Source organism: Callorhinus ursinus, unplaced genomic scaffold (genome assembly GCF_003265705.2).
Source record: "Callorhinus ursinus isolate GAN/ISIS: 27379988/994484 unplaced genomic scaffold, GSC_fseal_2.0 scaffold13, whole genome shotgun sequence".
Lineage (NCBI taxonomy): Eukaryota > Metazoa > Chordata > Mammalia > Carnivora > Otariidae > Callorhinus > Callorhinus ursinus.
In genome coordinates, this window is record NW_027397075.1 from 34,666,563 (window position 1) to 34,683,393 (window position 16,831).

At 41.7% G+C, this 16,831-nt stretch overlaps 1 protein-coding gene across 1 annotated transcript in view; it reads left to right on the top strand.

The window, feature by feature from the left end:
- The window catches only part of PAPPA2 (pappalysin 2), a 265,350-nt gene that overhangs the window by 185,375 nt on the left and 63,144 nt on the right, over positions 1-16,831 (top strand). The window contains exons 15-16 of the mRNA XM_025878001.2: positions 3,256-3,433; positions 4,648-4,861. Coding sequence (XP_025733786.1) covers positions 3,256-3,433; positions 4,648-4,861 — 392 coding nt within the window. The remainder of the gene's footprint in view (positions 1-3,255; positions 3,434-4,647; positions 4,862-16,831) is intronic.

Sequence of the window (16,831 nt, forward strand, 5' to 3'; positions counted from 1 at the left end):
CTAGGTGCAGTTCCCATTAACTAGGGTGTCAGTTTCTCTCATGCAGACAACAGGTAGGGACACTTATCCCGTTCTCATCCTCCTTTCCCTGGCAGAAATTACAGTCCCACTTTTGCCTTCAAGATGAGAATTTCACAGTTTACATTTTCCCACAATTTGTAAGCAAGATAGGTTGTAATCAGTTTGTCTGTGGCTCATAGTTTGACTCCCAGCCCTCTTTATATAAGAAGCCTGGAGAAAGAGTCTGATTTTCTTCCCTCTGTTACTGAGGTGGGGATTATATCATGATTCTAGCTTTTGCCTAATTTTCCACATTTCTCCAAGCTACCATAGCACCATTTCCAGCATTTGAAGGTACTAGAATATATTAGTTAAGAGCGTGGCTCAGGTGACAAACACGTAATGAAATTTGGGCTCCACTGTCTATTAGTTGTATAATTTTAAGTAAAAACAAACAAAAGAAACTAATCTCTTTAAGTGTTCTTCCATATTTGTGAAATAATGAGGACAGAAGTATTTATGTCATTGAGTCATAATGATGACTGATTGGAAATAATTGAAAAGCTTCTAGCTAAATGATAGGCACATAGCCCTCATTAAGCTGCCATTACTTTGAGCATGATAATGTATTCTCAAGTAAGAATTCTGTTTTCCATCTTTCCTTTAGAGAGCTTTCAATACTCTACAGAGGAACTTTAAATTTGAAATCAGCCCTTAGAAGTCATGACCATCATATGAGACAGAGAAAGGATGCATTAGGGAAAAGATAATGGTGCTTGAGGAGAGAACCAGAAAGACATTGAATGATGAGGAAAGAATTGGATGCATGACTGATAGTCAGGTATCATTGGTGCAGAAGATTGGAATTGCTTGCATTTTGTACCAATTGACTACTTAGCAGGTGGTAGATTCATGGAAGAATTTCACTTGCTTAGAGATGGTCTGAACTCAAAGACACAATTGTTGGTTTCAGGTGGTTTAGGTTCCGCATAGAGAGAAACAGTTTTGATAGACCTGGAGACATCAGCTCCTTGGTCGATGGTGCTTTGGTCAGAAAGTCAGAACTCTTGTCCCCTGTTCTTCACCCAGCTTCACTTACACTAGAGAAGAGATAGAATGACAAAAAAAAAAAAAAATAGGGACTGACTCCATTTGTGTGATAGGTAAAGAGAGGGAGAGAAGAAAAGACAGTGTTTGCAATGCATTATAATTAGGAGCACAGTCAAGACAAAATGGACAACACTTAATGAAGCCAGGAGAAAAACCAGGCAATACATGCAGAGTTCAAGACAGATTCTGTAAGCGATCGTTGTGGTTCAAGCCCGGCTTCCATGCTGTGATAAGTGTGCAAGGGGCAGTCTGGGTGGGGAGGAGGAAGGTGGGAGCTCACCCTCTGCCAACCATGTGGTGGAGTCAGCAAACACAGCTCTCCAGCTGACTGCTCCTGTCACCCAAAGCCAGCCCCACTAAGGAAATTATACAATCCTAGCTCGTGATCACAAGACAGTGGGGATATTTGCTTTTTGTTGACATAAGAACTGAAACTAAACAGAAAAATGTGTCTGGCTTTGCCTTGGGTCCTTCTGGCAGGCAACAGGGAAACATTGGGAAGAGGGAGGCACAGCTGGCCAGGAGGGGGTGTCAGGGGTGACAGGTGCTTTCACCAGTCATTTTACCTTTGGCTTCACTGTCACTGTGGTCTCCTGGTGGGATAGCTGCTGAGCCGCAAGAATGGAGCTGCAGAATCTCCCCGCGCTCTCTTTGACCTGTGGTAACCCATTGGCTGGAGTGACGGCTGTGCTCTTTCCCAAACAAGCCATGAGCTTCCAGGTCTCTCAGTCCCAGCTCACTCTGTCCCCCTCACTCTGGACACGTTCTTCTCCCCTTTCCCTTGGCAGCTGGGAAGTCCTGCTCATCCTTCACAGGCCAGGTCCTGTGTCACCTACTCTGTGAACCTCCCTGCAGACACCGGCCTCCTGCTCGTGCAGGGACAGTCCCTCCTCCAGCCCCCATGGTGCTGTCTCACAGAGCGAGCACCTACATAAAATATGGCTGCCTCTTTTTACATTTTTATGTTTTCTTTCTTCTTGGTCCGTTTCCTACTTCTTTTGTTTTGTCATTTCCGTTCTTTGTATTGTATTCTCGCAAATCACTACAGAAAGAGTAGGCTATAATAAATAACAATATATATCTCTTTCATTTTCCTTCCATATTTCCTTTCCTCCCTTCCTCTCTCTCTTTCTCCTTCTTTCCATTCTTCTCCCTTTGTTTTTCTGAGCCATTGTTTCAACCTGTGATTTGCTCTGCTAGTAGATGATTAGCTCCTGGAGGGTGTCTTGTTTATCCAAACCTAGACAGAACCTGGCCCTTCTAGGTGCTCAATAAATGTCTCTTCATTTATTTAGTGATGAGGAACTCCAGGGCTACCCCACAAAAATGACAGGCTCAGGGAAAGGGCTGGAATCTCTCCAATTTAACCAGAAGATTTGGAAGGTGCCTTGTATGCATTGATTCTCAGCTGTTCTTAGATACTGTGCACCATTCTCAGTGGAGGTAATTGTGTTCAGGAGCGTTATCAGTTGGTTTATGGCTCCCAGCAGGAAACAGATGACATGCTCTGAAGTGGGCAATTTGAGGGAATTTAATACAGGGACTACTTGTGAAGGTGGAGACTGGATGCAGGGAAATTACAAGGAGATGGTGCAGAATCCCAGGGTCAAAGGGTGACATCACCAGTAGGCCTGAAGAGTTGACTGCAAGGAGCAGGGAGCGGAACCCACAGGAAGAGAGTGTAGGAGAGGATGGAGAGGGCTACCAAAGGACGAAGCCAACTGGCATTACTGGAGTAGGAAGAGTAAGACCTCCTTTTCCCTCCTGGCTCTGCAGTCTCCTGCCAGTGGGTCCTGGGTGCTAGGCCTGAGCACAACCAGAGGCATGAAACCTATAGGGACACAGAGCATGGTGGAGAAGGGCATAGAGTGGATCCAAGAGCACAAGGGAGGCAACCAAGAGTTGGCCTGGAGGAGTGTCTCCATTTCATGATTCTCTTACACTAACAGGGACAGTCAGCAGCAGCCTACCTGGGTATTGAAGACCTATATCAAGCCAACAGGGCCTAAGGAGGGAACAAGGCATAATCATTTTACCTATTTTGAATGTTTGCACCAATAATCACCAGGACTCCGCCAAAGCCTGGAAACGACTTTGATAAGCTTTTTTATGTGATCTTGATGGAAAAAAATTCTCTATTTCTAGAAGGAAATTCTGCTCACATGTTCCTCTGGGCACTGGGACCGGATTGTGAGCTGCATGCCCCTTGATTGTGGTGTTCCCCACCCATCTTTGGTGAACTATGCGACCTTTTCCTGCTCAGAGGGAACAGATTTTCTGAAACGCTGTTCAATCTCCTGTGCCCCACCAGCCAAGCTTCAAGGTATTGTCAGCCAACCAGGAACTGAATGCAAGTTCTCTTCAGCCTCTCTCTCTTTGGGGTACTTTAGGGATCTTTTCTTCACCCCAGTACTCTTCTCATTTGCTCTGCTGTGCCACCCTCTTCTGATAACACCACCAAAGTGCCAAAGGGCAACACCATTTTTGTCCTGATGACATACAAGAATGCCCTGGCTCAGATCTCATGAATGAAAGACACGTAGACTTCCCTGTCTTTATTTGATTGTACGTCCTCTGGAATCAAGCTGACTCACAGTGGCCTGATCATATTAATAATCAAAAGAAACACTTTATCATGCACATTTTTTTATTTAATATTTACAACCTTCCTATGAGCTAGGTGCTTTTAGTTCTATTTTATAGATGAGAACAGAGTTCTATGAGTTGTCCCTGGCTTACTGCTAGTAAGAGATGAAGACAGGGTAGAACCTGCTCTGACCCCACACCTTGCTCTTGACCTCTTCTCAGACTTTGGTGTGCCTCTCAGTGACCCAGGAGGCCCGTTACAAATGCTACTTCCTGAGCCTAATGCTGACAGAGCCTGATTTAGTAGATCTGAGGTGGGTTGGTGATGCAACTGTGGGAAACTCATAGATTGCCTTCGGAAGAACCGTGAATTACACTGGGGCATATAGTGTGGTGTTTAAGTACAGAACTCTGCATCCCACTGCCCAAGTTCAAACCCTACATCTGCCCCTTATTAGCTTGGGCAAGATGCCTAACCTCAATTTCCTCATGTGCAAAATAAGAGATAATGATGGTATCTATTGCAATGGGTTGTTTGAGGTGTGAAGTTTATATAAGTATTGTAAAATGCTTCAAACAGTGCCTGGCATATAAAAGCACTATAAATGTGTCATGCTTTCCAAGACTTGGTCACTACTACATTTTTATCATTTGTAGTTAGGAAGTGAGGTCATGATTTATTTAGTAGCCATTCTATCATTCAGGGAAGGAAAGGGAGGTCAGGGAATCGTTATCTGATCTCTGTTCTGTGTAAGAGATCCCAGTGGATACTCAGAGAGTAAAAAGAGATAGGATGAGCCCTGGACCTGAGATGCCAGAGAAGCTGCTCCACCAAGAATTATGTGACTTCCTGAGAATGCCGACGGGCTGATGGGTTTTTGTTCTTTTTGGCTACACGTTGATTTCTGGACTCTGCTCTAAGCATCCTGTGCTGCTTTTTCCTGGGCTCAGGACTGAACCCGTGGCTGACCTGTCTTGAAGACGGGCTCTGGTCCCTCCCCGAAGCCTACTGCAAGTTGGAGTGTGACGCTCCTCCTGTTATCCCGAATGCCAGCTTGCTCCTGCCTCCCTGCCTCCAGCACAACCATGACGTGGGCTCCGTCTGCAGATATGAATGCAAACCAGGCTACTATGCTGTGCCGAGTGTGGACAGTAAAGTCAGGAGGTGAGCTGGTTTGTTCTTGGGTCTTTGAGCTTCTCTCTACCTTCACGCTCTCATTTGTAAATCCCAGACGTTGCTTTGGAAATAATATGAAGACCTTCTGGGTTGTCCATTGCTTGTTGTGTTGGTTTGTTTTTCTATATAATCTCTCTTCACCTGCACAGGTATATTCCGCAGTCATGCAGGCAGGTTGACCAGGTGTGCTTTCTGGAAAGCTATTCCTTCCCATAGAAGATCCCACAGCCTCACTTAGGTGATTTTAATAGAATCTCTGCCCTAATTATCGTTGTCCTTGAAAGTAAGTGTTGGGAGCTTCTCAGGTGTTGTCACCTGAATCCAACTGTGGGTGGAACATCCTCATCAGGTCGTGTGGGAGCTTATGGGATGGTGGCTCTGGGAGAGACCTCCTGGGCTGGTCCCCAATCCAGCCATTTATTACCTGTGTCATGCTGGGAAGGTTTCTTTCTCTGCTTTAGTTTTTCTCATCTGTAAAACAAGGATAGTAATAATAATATCGACCTCATAGGGCTTGGTGTGGGGACTAAATACATTAATCAATTAATAAAATATAAGGTTTGATAAATTTATTTTTAACACATAAAACATATTAGCCATTAATATTATTGTAGTCTCTCTGCTTTCTCCCTGCTGGACTTCCTGTATGTGCAACTCCTAGACCCAGAAGCCAGGGTGCATTTCTTCTGATCAGAAAGAACAAAAGGAAAGGCTTTGAAGAGAGTCATGCTGGGCGTCAGATCCCAGTCATCTCCTCTTTTTATCAGCTGAGTAACCTCAGGCAAGTTACTTAACTCTTTGGGTCTCAGTCTCCTTTGTAAGTTGAGGATAATGCCCACATCAGAGGGTTGAGTTGAAGATGAAATGAGATAATGCACATCCAACCCAGTGCCTGCCTTGTGCCAATTGCTCAATAAACGGCTTCAGCAAAAGAAGGTTTTTCTGAACAAACAAAACAAATTAAAAACTTCCAGAAAAAGAAACTCCTTGTACTCAGTAAATAGTAGCTATTCTTTCCCTATCATAAATTATGTTAGTATAGGAGAAAATCCAGTTCATTTCTTACCCATGACTTAATTAAAAGTCCGACCATAGTAGTTTTTTTTTTAAAGATGGTTTTAGTTTTGAACTAATACAATCCCAGCTACGGCATTACCAATGATGTCAAGACAGACAAACTTTGCTTATAAGCTAAAATTCTCTAAGGGGACAGAAGAATATCAGGAAACTTGCTCTCTGGCTCACATGTGCACCCCACCATCTTACTATGGGGTGGATTGAGTCTGGCTTTGCCCAGAGCCTTACACTACAGAGAAAGCCCAGGTTTCTATGTGGGAGGATGCGGGGGAGCAAGTCAGGCGAGAGCTAGGCTGATGAGAATATGAGTAATACTGATGAAAAATTCATAAGAGGCAGCACTCCGGTTCAGTGGACTCTAGCAGGTATAGTCAACAGTTTTTGACAACCGAAAACACATTTGCATGTGATTTTCATAGGCTCTAGATCAATTTGCATAGGCACACATTGAAAGGCGGTGAGGACCCAGGCCATCTTCAAGTGTGAATGGTATTACAACTCCTCTAGAGGAGGCTGTTTTCTGGCTTTTTCCCCTCTTGTTTCTTGCCTCCCTTTACACAGACTTGCAACTGACTCAGGTGTCTGCAGAACAGTGCAGAGAAGAATAATTGAGGGGGAGAGCAAAGTCTCAGGACCAGGAAGAATTGAGGGCAGAGGGATGATTTCTAACTCCCGCAGCCCACAGCTTGTGATGGGAATGAGGCTTCCCCCCAGAACTGTGAGCTCTCTGCCTTACCCTGCACCTTGGGCTCAGCCAGCTGCCCCAGCAATGGCAGGGGCACACAAAGGCCATTTGTTGGTACAACTTTTCTGGTTGAGAAACTGGAAGCTTGCAACATTGGCATTGGTTTTGGCATAAACATTTACATTCACAAACACCATGCTGAAGAAAGATTAAATTATTTACCACACTGTGTAAACTGATTTAAATCTTAGTTTATACCTGTTTACATAGCAGGCGGCGGATTGGTCATCAGAAGTTTGCAAGTTGGGCGTAAATCACTGTCACTTGCCACTTCTGTTTACCCAATGAACTATGTCAGCCTTGTTCCCCGCTTGGTGGGAAGAGCCCAGAGTTGTACAAATGGGGCTCTAAACTTCTTTCTAGGACATGCAAGCAGGAGGAGAAGAAATTGAGAAAAGCAGACAGGGAGATCAATCCAGAGAGAGTGAGCACATGCTAATTTTATGCAGTTCTGCGAGTAGTGGAAAAAACCCGCTTGATGGTCAGATTCGAAGCTTGTTGTTTGCACGACTCTGAACAATGGACTCAATATCTATGTGTCTCAATTTTTTCACCCATAATGGGAGGGGTAGTAATTTCTACCCAATAGTGTTGTTTTGAGGCTGAAAGGAGGTAATTGTTCTGGAAGCATTTTATCAATTATGACATTCAATGTAAGTACCATGTATTGCTTTTGGTTCATTTCTTTTTAAAACAAGGAAACAGCTACAAAAATGTCAGCCAAGTACATTCCCTTCCTGCTCTTCTCATGTCTGTTGAACGTTGTTTCAAGAGAAAAGAAAGACAAGTACTGGATCTGACTTTTCTCTTTGGATCAGCCAATTTAAGTTTTGTCCCATTCAGCTCAGAGGGGGCAGGGAAGGCATAGCTGCAATTGGCAAGTTCATTGCGTGCATGCTCTCTGCTGGTCTGAGGAGGATCTAGGTTCCAACCTCAGGGAGCACACAGCCTCCAGGCTCCCTCTTTCATGTGCTTTATTTTTCCTTGAAGCCTAGCAGAGAAGGAGATAGCTACAGGAGAGGCACATTCACCTGGCCCCTGGATTCCTGGCCCCTTCTTCCCAGGATTTGAAAGTGGCACAGCCCACACTGAATCTAGTTCCTGAGGACAGGGAAACTGCAATGACTTAGGCCTGGGTCAGGGATTCACCCAAGTCCAGTGGATTCCCCAGAGGGAAATTCAGAAGAAGGGTAAATGGATGTTGTGGTAGCAAAAAAAATCAATAAAACAAAAATAAATATCCATTCTATAGTACAGCTATACAATGGTACAGCCATACCATGAAATGGCCTGCTACCATCAAAGATGTTTGGAAGAATATTAAAGACATGGGAAAACATTCACAGTACAATGTTAGGTGGATAAAAGCAAGAAAGTAACTGTTATAAATGATAGAATCTCTATTTTCATATTAAAAATATTTTTATCACTTTTATATTAGCTAGAAATGATTATGATAGTAGTAGTCATAATCTCTAGGTAGTAGGTATTATATTTTATATACATAAAATATATATTATATATATATTATAAGGAATATCTTTTCTTTTTCTGTTTATTTATATTTGCTAAATTTTCTAGATTTTATAATGATATAAATGGATAAACAGTTTAAAAACTAAATAATGAAGTGAGCTAAGATTATAGCAATTTGTGGAGGCAGAGAGTAATAAAAGGAAAACTAGGCAGATCTTTCTAAATAGGTGAACCCAGGAGAGACCAGCACTCTAAGACAGTACCCTATGCCCAGATCCTTCTATGTTTTGAGGACCAGCACTGTCTTTATTCTTGAAGGCCATCTCACAGTTTTTCCTCCAGTCCTAACACCTCTTCCCAAACTTCCAGCATATCACCTCACTCCCCAAAGTGAAGGGTCTGCCCACAGGTGGGCAAGCTAATTTTTGCCCCAAACATATAACCCCCGCTTCCTGCTGTCTAAAATGAAGTTCACCACCTTTGCTCTGGACCTCATCTCCCTTCTTGGGGATTTCTCTCCACCCATTTACCTTCTTCTTTCCTACATCTGAGGCATCTCTCTTCCTCTTGCCCATTACTTCTCTTTCATTATTCTCAGATTTCTCCCACCTTACAACTCAAATAAGCAGAGCCTTTACTTGATCCCATGCCTCTGCCCTCAGCTACCACTCCAGCTTTCTCTCTCCCTTTCACAATGAAACTTGTTGTAAGAGTTGTTTGTATTCACTCTCTCTAACTTGCCATCTTTTCTCTCCTTCACACTTTGACATTCATGTTTTTACTCCTGTCTCTTCACTAGAGCTGTGCTTGCCATGGATCTTTCTGCTGCCAAATGCAGTGACTCTTCTTGGTCCTCAGGTTACTTGAGAATATTTGGTTTATGTTGTGGTCACCATGAGAGATAGGATGGACGCTTCTACCCATAATTTGGTGTGGATGTTGAAACTAATGATACCACACATAGACTAAGAGACTCTGAAAGGGTTTATTACTCATATAATGAGGCCTTCTGGAAAGAGAAGGGGAGGACCCCAGGTTGACCTTCAGATGGCTGGAGAAAGCAGGGAAAGGAGTGGGCCTGGGGTTTTATGGTGCTTAGGGAGTGGGGCTTGTGTCAGGGTTTCTGCATGTGAACAGAACCTGTGTGGTTTGAACTTTCTCCTGAGGCCAAAAGAGGAAGCATACAGCTTTCTGATAAGCTTGCTCAGATATGGGAGATGGTGGGGCTTGAAAGCTGTCAGCAAACATTAAAAATGGAGTCAGCCTCCTTATTATAGCATAGTTGGCTACGCTCTGCTTGAAACTTCTTCCTTGATAATGTTCTTTTTCACTCCCTAATTTTCCTTCTTCTTCTCTATCTCTTCTCAATTTTATCAATTTTATTTTCTGGATTTCTCCCCTCTGCCCATTTCTTCAATGTTGGTGTTTCTCTGAGCTCAATTTTCTCTCTTATTCTGCACGCTTGTCTGGGATGAAGCTCATTTACTCTGTAGCCTCATCCATCATCCACATGCCGATGGTTCCTAAATCTGTACCTCCTATTCTAGTCTCTTCCCTTAGGGACCATAAGGACCATTAGAACAACTGCCTGTGGATATAGCCACTTGGATATCCCATCTGCATTTTATACTCTTACTGTATAAAACACAGCCTATTATAATCTTTTTCAAATCTTGACATCCTCTGTGTTCCATGTGGTTGGTCAGGCCAAGAACTCGCACATAACTTGAGATTCTTCAGTGTTCCTCAAACCAGTCATCAACTTCCATTGAGTGTCATCTTACTGACTCTCAGATATGACCATTTCTCCCAATTTCTGCTGCCACTTCTCTATACCAGGCCACTATCCTTTTTCACTTCTGAACTGGTCTTTCTGACTCTAGTCTTTTTCCCTTCAATACATTCACCACTTTGCAGCAAAATTGATCTTCAAAAAACAGAATTACAATTATAGTTTTCCCCTACATAAAATTGAATGGACAGCCATTTCACTAGGAAAATAAAAAATCTTAAAATAGTTTCAAGGTGTTATATAATCTAGCTGGACTTTGCTTACTTCCGTAGGCTTATTGCCTACTCTCTTCCCTGGGAGACCACTTCCTTCCAACTGTTCTTTTTCATTCCCTTTCATTCCATTTCATTTTCCTTCTCCTTCTCTAGGCTCTCATACCATTGGATTGATGTTACTTCCTCATCCAAGCCATGGCTAACATGCCTCTGGGCCAGAGCTCTCCCCAACAGTGACCTTTGCCTTAGCTGACTCTTACTCTCCTGTTTTTAGCATAGGTACAGTTTTATCTAGGAAGACTACCAAATCTCCCCAGTCTGGAAGAACTGCCCTTCCCAGGGTTCCATTGCACACAGAATTTCCCTGACATCATTTATCTCACTGAGTAGACATGGTCTGTTTACTTATCTATATTCTCCAAGAGACCATGAATATTTGTTTAGCATCGTGTGCCCAATGGCTACTACATTTTTTGGTAGGTACTCAATAAATACTTTATGAATGGAGGAAAGTACATTTATTAGAAAAATCTTGATAGGAATTTTATATTAAAGTTGATACGAATCAATGGTGCAGGAAAGGGGACAGTTTCTTATGAGGGAGTGGAGATCTCTATTTCAAGGGCTTTAGAGTAGAAGAACTCTAAAAATATATGTGTATGTTTTTCTTCTAACAATTGTCTCAGCAACATGGAAGGAATCATTTTCTCCAAAGGCTGTTTATTTTTGTCTATTCAACACACATGTAAGCTTGATTAGCACAACTCTATATAAGTTAATTGTCACACAAAAGGATTAGACCTCTCAACAAGCTCACCAGAACAACAGTTCCCATACCTGGCTGCACATTAGTATCATTTGGGGAGACTTAAAAAATCTTAATGTTCAGATCATACCCCAAACCAATTACATCAGAATTTCTGCAAGTGGGACCCAGGCGTTAGTGTTTTGCAAAGCTTCCCAAGTTGCTCCAATATGCAGCCAAAATCAAGAAGCACAAGTCTAGGGGAACCTTTGTTTCTGTAAAAACAGTATCAGTCATGGGATTTTGACTTGTCTAAAAATATCCAGAGTAATGTTTCTTTTTTCAAAATTAGTGTAACAGCACTTTTGCATGCCAGATTTTTACATGTCTCTTTGAGGCTTATTTATATTTGGAGTTAATTGAAAAAATACAAACAATTGTAACTCCAAAGGAATTGTAGTAGTTTCTTGAGTTCTTTCTTATTGACATTTTACAACACATACACAGGCTCCTTTAAGCTGCTTTCTTTTCCTCCCCTGAAGTTTTCTTCTACATACACATCATTGTTCATCACCCCTTTGTTGTTTCATTAACTTGACTTCCAAGGAAGGTAAAATAAATGTTTTTGACTTATATTTTTATCAAAAAGACCATATTATAGTCTCCCTTATCTTTCACTCCCATGGCTACCTTTTTCTTATTAGGTGTTATCTTTATGTGCGAAGGTTAGATTAACCTCATTAGGACTCATAACTAATTTAACTTACAAATTATTCCAACCTTCTAACCTTACTTAGACAGCCTTTCCCTCTGTAAGTCATTAATCAAGATGCCATGTGAAAGGTGCTGTAGTAGTCAGATCTTTTTTAGAGTGATTGTAAACAGCCGTACTTTCTGAGAGTCACTCATGATATCAGCTTTTCCAAAGAACACAGATCTATTTAAGTTCTATAAACACAAATGTAGGTCAAGACTGTAAAAAATAGGCCTCACATTATGACTATTTAGTGTTTAACAAATGTTTGGTTGGTAAACCTCTTTAATGGGGATTTGTCTCCTCTGACTTGGAGGGAGGGTTTGGGATGGCCGTGGATTATACATGTGGACTTGACCCATCTCTACACACAGAAAGATCATTTGGTGTGGCAGAGAGTTAAAAAGCATAAGGCTTTGGCTCTGTTCTGTTGGGTTGATGATATAATAAGATGATAGTATAATACGGTATACTCTGATATAGTAATGTATACCTTGATAAACTGTAATATAATATGTTTCAGTATATTATAAGATAGATGAGGAAACTAAGACTCAGAGTATCATTAGTAGTCTTCCCACAATCACTCAGCCAATTTGTGATGTTAAACTATTCTTACTCCAGAGCCCATGCTCTTGGCTAACAAGACTTTCAATATTGAGCAAATCACTATATCTCTCTGGGCATTTTTTTCCCACATCTGTAAACTAAGGGGAAATTTTGAGTGACTTCCAGCTCTAAAAGTCTATATTTTATTTTCTACCTCGGTAAAATCAACGAAAAGAGTTAGCACTTTGGCAAAACACCATTGAGACCAGTGATACATAACAATTTATTGCCACCAGAAAAAAACAGAGAAGCAGTGATATATTACTGCACAGGCACAATCTTAGTGGGCAGTACTTAAGGAAATACTGGGAGGACTTCTGGTCTGAGTGACCAGTCAAGGTTTTATCCTCTTCCTCTCAATAGGTGTTGGTCAATTGTTCTCTATTCACACCCAAGGGGATTGAATCCAGGTCTTCCTTGAAGACAGAATATGGGTACATTTTTAAGATCTCTAGAATTGAATTTAAAGATTAAGTACTTCCCTAAAGAAAGTTTAGTCAAAATGCTAGGAAGACTTTCCTTAGTCCAAGATTTATCTCTTGGCTTAGTGGTAAAGCACACAGGTTCTGGGATTAGTGAGATCTAAGTTTGTATTTTAACTCTGCCACTTATTAGCTCTTAGACCTAGGGCAAGTTACCGAACTATACTGAATATCACTGTTTTTATTTACAGAATGGATATTAGGAAATAGAATTACTTATAGCTTTTTAGAAGGATTAAATTGGATAATAGATGTAAAGAAGTGAACACAGTTCTTAATCATATGAAGCTTTAGGTCAGCAATAGCTGGTATTTTATCATCATCATCAAAATCATCATCAGGTTAATGATGCTTGCAAAATGACTGTTGCTTTTGGTGTGTTTAGCAGGTAAACTTCTTTAACAAGGAAAACACTCAGCTACATTTTTATCAGTGGCTAGTGTCTCCTATCCATTGTTGATGTCTGTATTCCTGAAAAACAATGTAGGGACAGAAAGACTGAAGCTGGCATTCCAAGTTGGAGTTATAGGTCTTTGGTTACGAGGGCCAATGGGGGAGTGTATTTCCTCTGCCTATAAAACACACACACACACACACACACACACACACACACACACACACACACACGAAAACAGAAAGTTCATTAAATTAAAAATATATATGTGCAGTTCCCTCCCCCAATCAGAACCATCCCTGAATGCTTCATCTCATCCTGCTGTCAACTCAGTGAGTTATCCAAATACTACAGTGGCTTCAGGTAGACCATGAAAGGGAAAAGGGGATATGGGGGGGTAGAGAAATGGAAATGAAATAGTCAGCAAGATAGAGCTGGACATACTTCAAAAATTGGGGCAAGCACATAAGGTCGGACTGGTGTGGGAGCAGATAGGAAGGGCATGTCCTGGAGATGTCACCTAGATATTTAGACTCTTGATCTTTTTGAACTGTAGCTTGAACCTCTGAGGTTCAATTGATTTTATTGTACCATAGGAAGGGAAAGAAAGACTTGGCTAATGAAATGGAAATATGTAGTTAAGACAAATGCTAAACCTCCTTAAATATCCTGGATTTGCAATTTCTAAAAACTCAGTAAAATAATCTACATAATTTTTAAACTCTGTGTCATAACATTGTGCATATACACATATGAACAGCTGTTAAACCTATGTGTATATATAGACAGAGACACATGTGCTATCTATGATTTGCCAATTAAGGGACACACTATAATCTCTATGTACACTCATGCATCTGTGAGAAATAGAAATTTGTTTTCTTTCCATTAAGACATTGTCTGGCTTTATAATTAGTGTTTATAGTAAATACATTCAAAGTTTATTCTTGGAATCCTCAATTCTCTTGCCATTGTAGGATAATGTGAGCTTTAGGCTAATTGATTACAGCCTCTTTTGGCATTAAAGTGACTAAACCTCTTCTCCAAGCCTTGGCCACTCAAATGCACACCTGGGTGCAGGCCAACTCCCTGCTGCAGGCTTCACAGGGCTCCAGCGACTGGTATGCAGGCCTTTACTTCAAACACAGCATTCGTTGAACTCATAAATTTCCCTGTGACCTTCAATCTCAAGCTAGAGAACATCTGATTGTAAAACTGTCCTTCCTTTTCAAATATTATATTGACTTCTGATTTCTCTATTAATCAGGAAGAATAATTTTTAAAATATTTGAGTAAGCACTGAATTTTATACACACACATACACACACACACACCAATAGGACATTCTCCAACCCATACTTTCTCTCCCTGATGCCCTTTCTTTGTTTTGTTTTGTTTTTTTCTCTCTCCTTATCCCATCCTCTCTCTCAGGTTCCAGCTAACGCCTTCTTTGGCCTAGTGGGTGAACATTTTGATTGTGACCTTGCCTTTGCTGTCTAATGATGGAGTCAGTTCAGGCCAAACTGATTTACAAACTATCTCCTGAAGGATTCTGGGTGGGACAAAAATCGGAAGAACTGAGTAGGGTGGGAAGATTGAGTAGAATGTTAACACTGAACCTTCATATCACACACACAGGGAGAGAGAGAGAGAGAGAGCAGAGGGATGGACAGAGGTGTGTGTCTGAGTAGATTTGTTGGTTATCAGAGCTAATAATTTCTGCTGCTCATTGGGAATTGTATGTGCCATTCATTGTACTACATACTTTATATACACTAACTTATGTAATCTTCTAATAACCCTATACAGAAGCTATTATCAACCCCATTTTTCAGATAGGAAAACTGAGACAAGAAAGCTAAGTAATTTTTTAAAAGCCAGAGATGTATTTAGAGCCACATCTGGAGTTCAAGCATTAGTCTCCTGCTTCCAAATCATCTGCTCTTCACCAGTGTATTCCTGATGGGAATCACCCATCCACTAAAAACCTGCTTCAGCCACTAAAAACCTGCTGAAGGCCACTGGGACCTCTGACTTTCACACCTCTGGGTTCTTGCATGCATCAATCTTCTGGCAGTTGTGCCCCTCTCCTCCTTCCCTGCCTAATGAACTCATCTCCAAGTGTTTCTTTCCTGCTATCCTTCATGTCCCCAGGCAGTGCTGGTGGCTCCCTCTTTGAGCTCCCATAGGTCAGTATTCTGGTTCTCTTATGGTATTATTATTTGTTTCTATAACCATACAACCTGGGCACCTGGGTGGCTCAGTTGGTTAAGTGACTACCTTCATCTCGGGTCATGATCCTGGAGTCTTGGGATCAAGTCCCGCATCAGGCTCCCTGCTCAGCAGGGAATCTGCTTCTCCCTCTGAGCCTCCCCCCTCTCATGCTCTCTCTCTCTCTTCCTCATTCTCTCTCTCTCTCAAATAAATAAAAATCTTTAAAAAAATAAATAAACTATATGACCTAATGTAATGCATAGGCACGTACTAGATACTCAGTGAATATTTGTTGATTGGATGTATGAATGCTGAATGATGAAAGATGGGGAAGGCAAGAGATTCCTATTTAATAGTTTTTGTTTTGGAACCAGTTCACTCCTGCATTTCAGTGTAACCACCACGTCCTCAAGTATACACTGAAGGGAATGAGTATTAGAATTCTGTGGTAATGTTAATTGCCATTGTATGTTTGGGCTTAAATTGCATGCATTGCAGAAACTTCAGAATGTTTTAAAATCTGGGGGTGACCTGAGAAGATTTGGGAAGATGATAAACCCTGTTAGCTTTATGGAGAATTATGTGAGGGGCCAAGAGACTCATGCAAAAGAGATTAAGTGGGAACTACTGAACTTAAAATGAGCGAGGCTGAGAGTTGGACAACTAGGGCAGGGTCAATGAAAGGGGGAGGAGGGGCCCCAAACTTGAGTTAGGTGTTCAGACCTGGGGCAAAGCATTATTGCATCTGACAGTTTGGAGACCTAAGATTTAGTAGCAGAAAGCCCAAAGATAGAAGTGAGGGGTGGGGCTTAGAAGTAGAACTATCTCTGTACTTTTAGGATTTAGCACACTGCTTATTCTGACAGAGAGGCACTATTTTACATGGAAGAAGAGCTTTGTAAGGGGCATTTTTTTTGAGTCAGGGAAGAATGAAAAACCAAAGCCAATGTGTCTAGTGGGATGGTCCTACTGACACTATTTCTTGTCTAGTGGAGTGGACTGGGGCTAAACATCGAGGGCCTGCTGTACAGAGGGTGGACTCACTGATGGGCTATGGACTGGCCATGACTGAAGTCTGCCTGCTCTTCATTTAGCATATTGACTTGAGAAACCAGGTCTGCAGTTTGTTAAGAGAAAAACTGGTACGGAGTTTGGAAGTGCTGATGGTTCTCTCTGGGGTGGGGTAGAGGACTGCGTCTTTTAACACAGTCTAGAGTAATGCTTCTCAAACTTGAATGTGCATAGGAATCACTTAGGGATTTTGTTAAAATGCAGATTCTGATTGAGTCAGTCTTGGGTGTAGCCTGAGATTATGCATTGCTGACAAACTCCGGGGAGATTCTAGTGCTGCTGTTCTGGGAACCACATGGTAAGTGGTAAAGGGCTAAACTATACTGAGAAAAGAGGCTTCTAATTTCAATTCAAAAGCTGACTGTGTGCCACATACAGCACTTA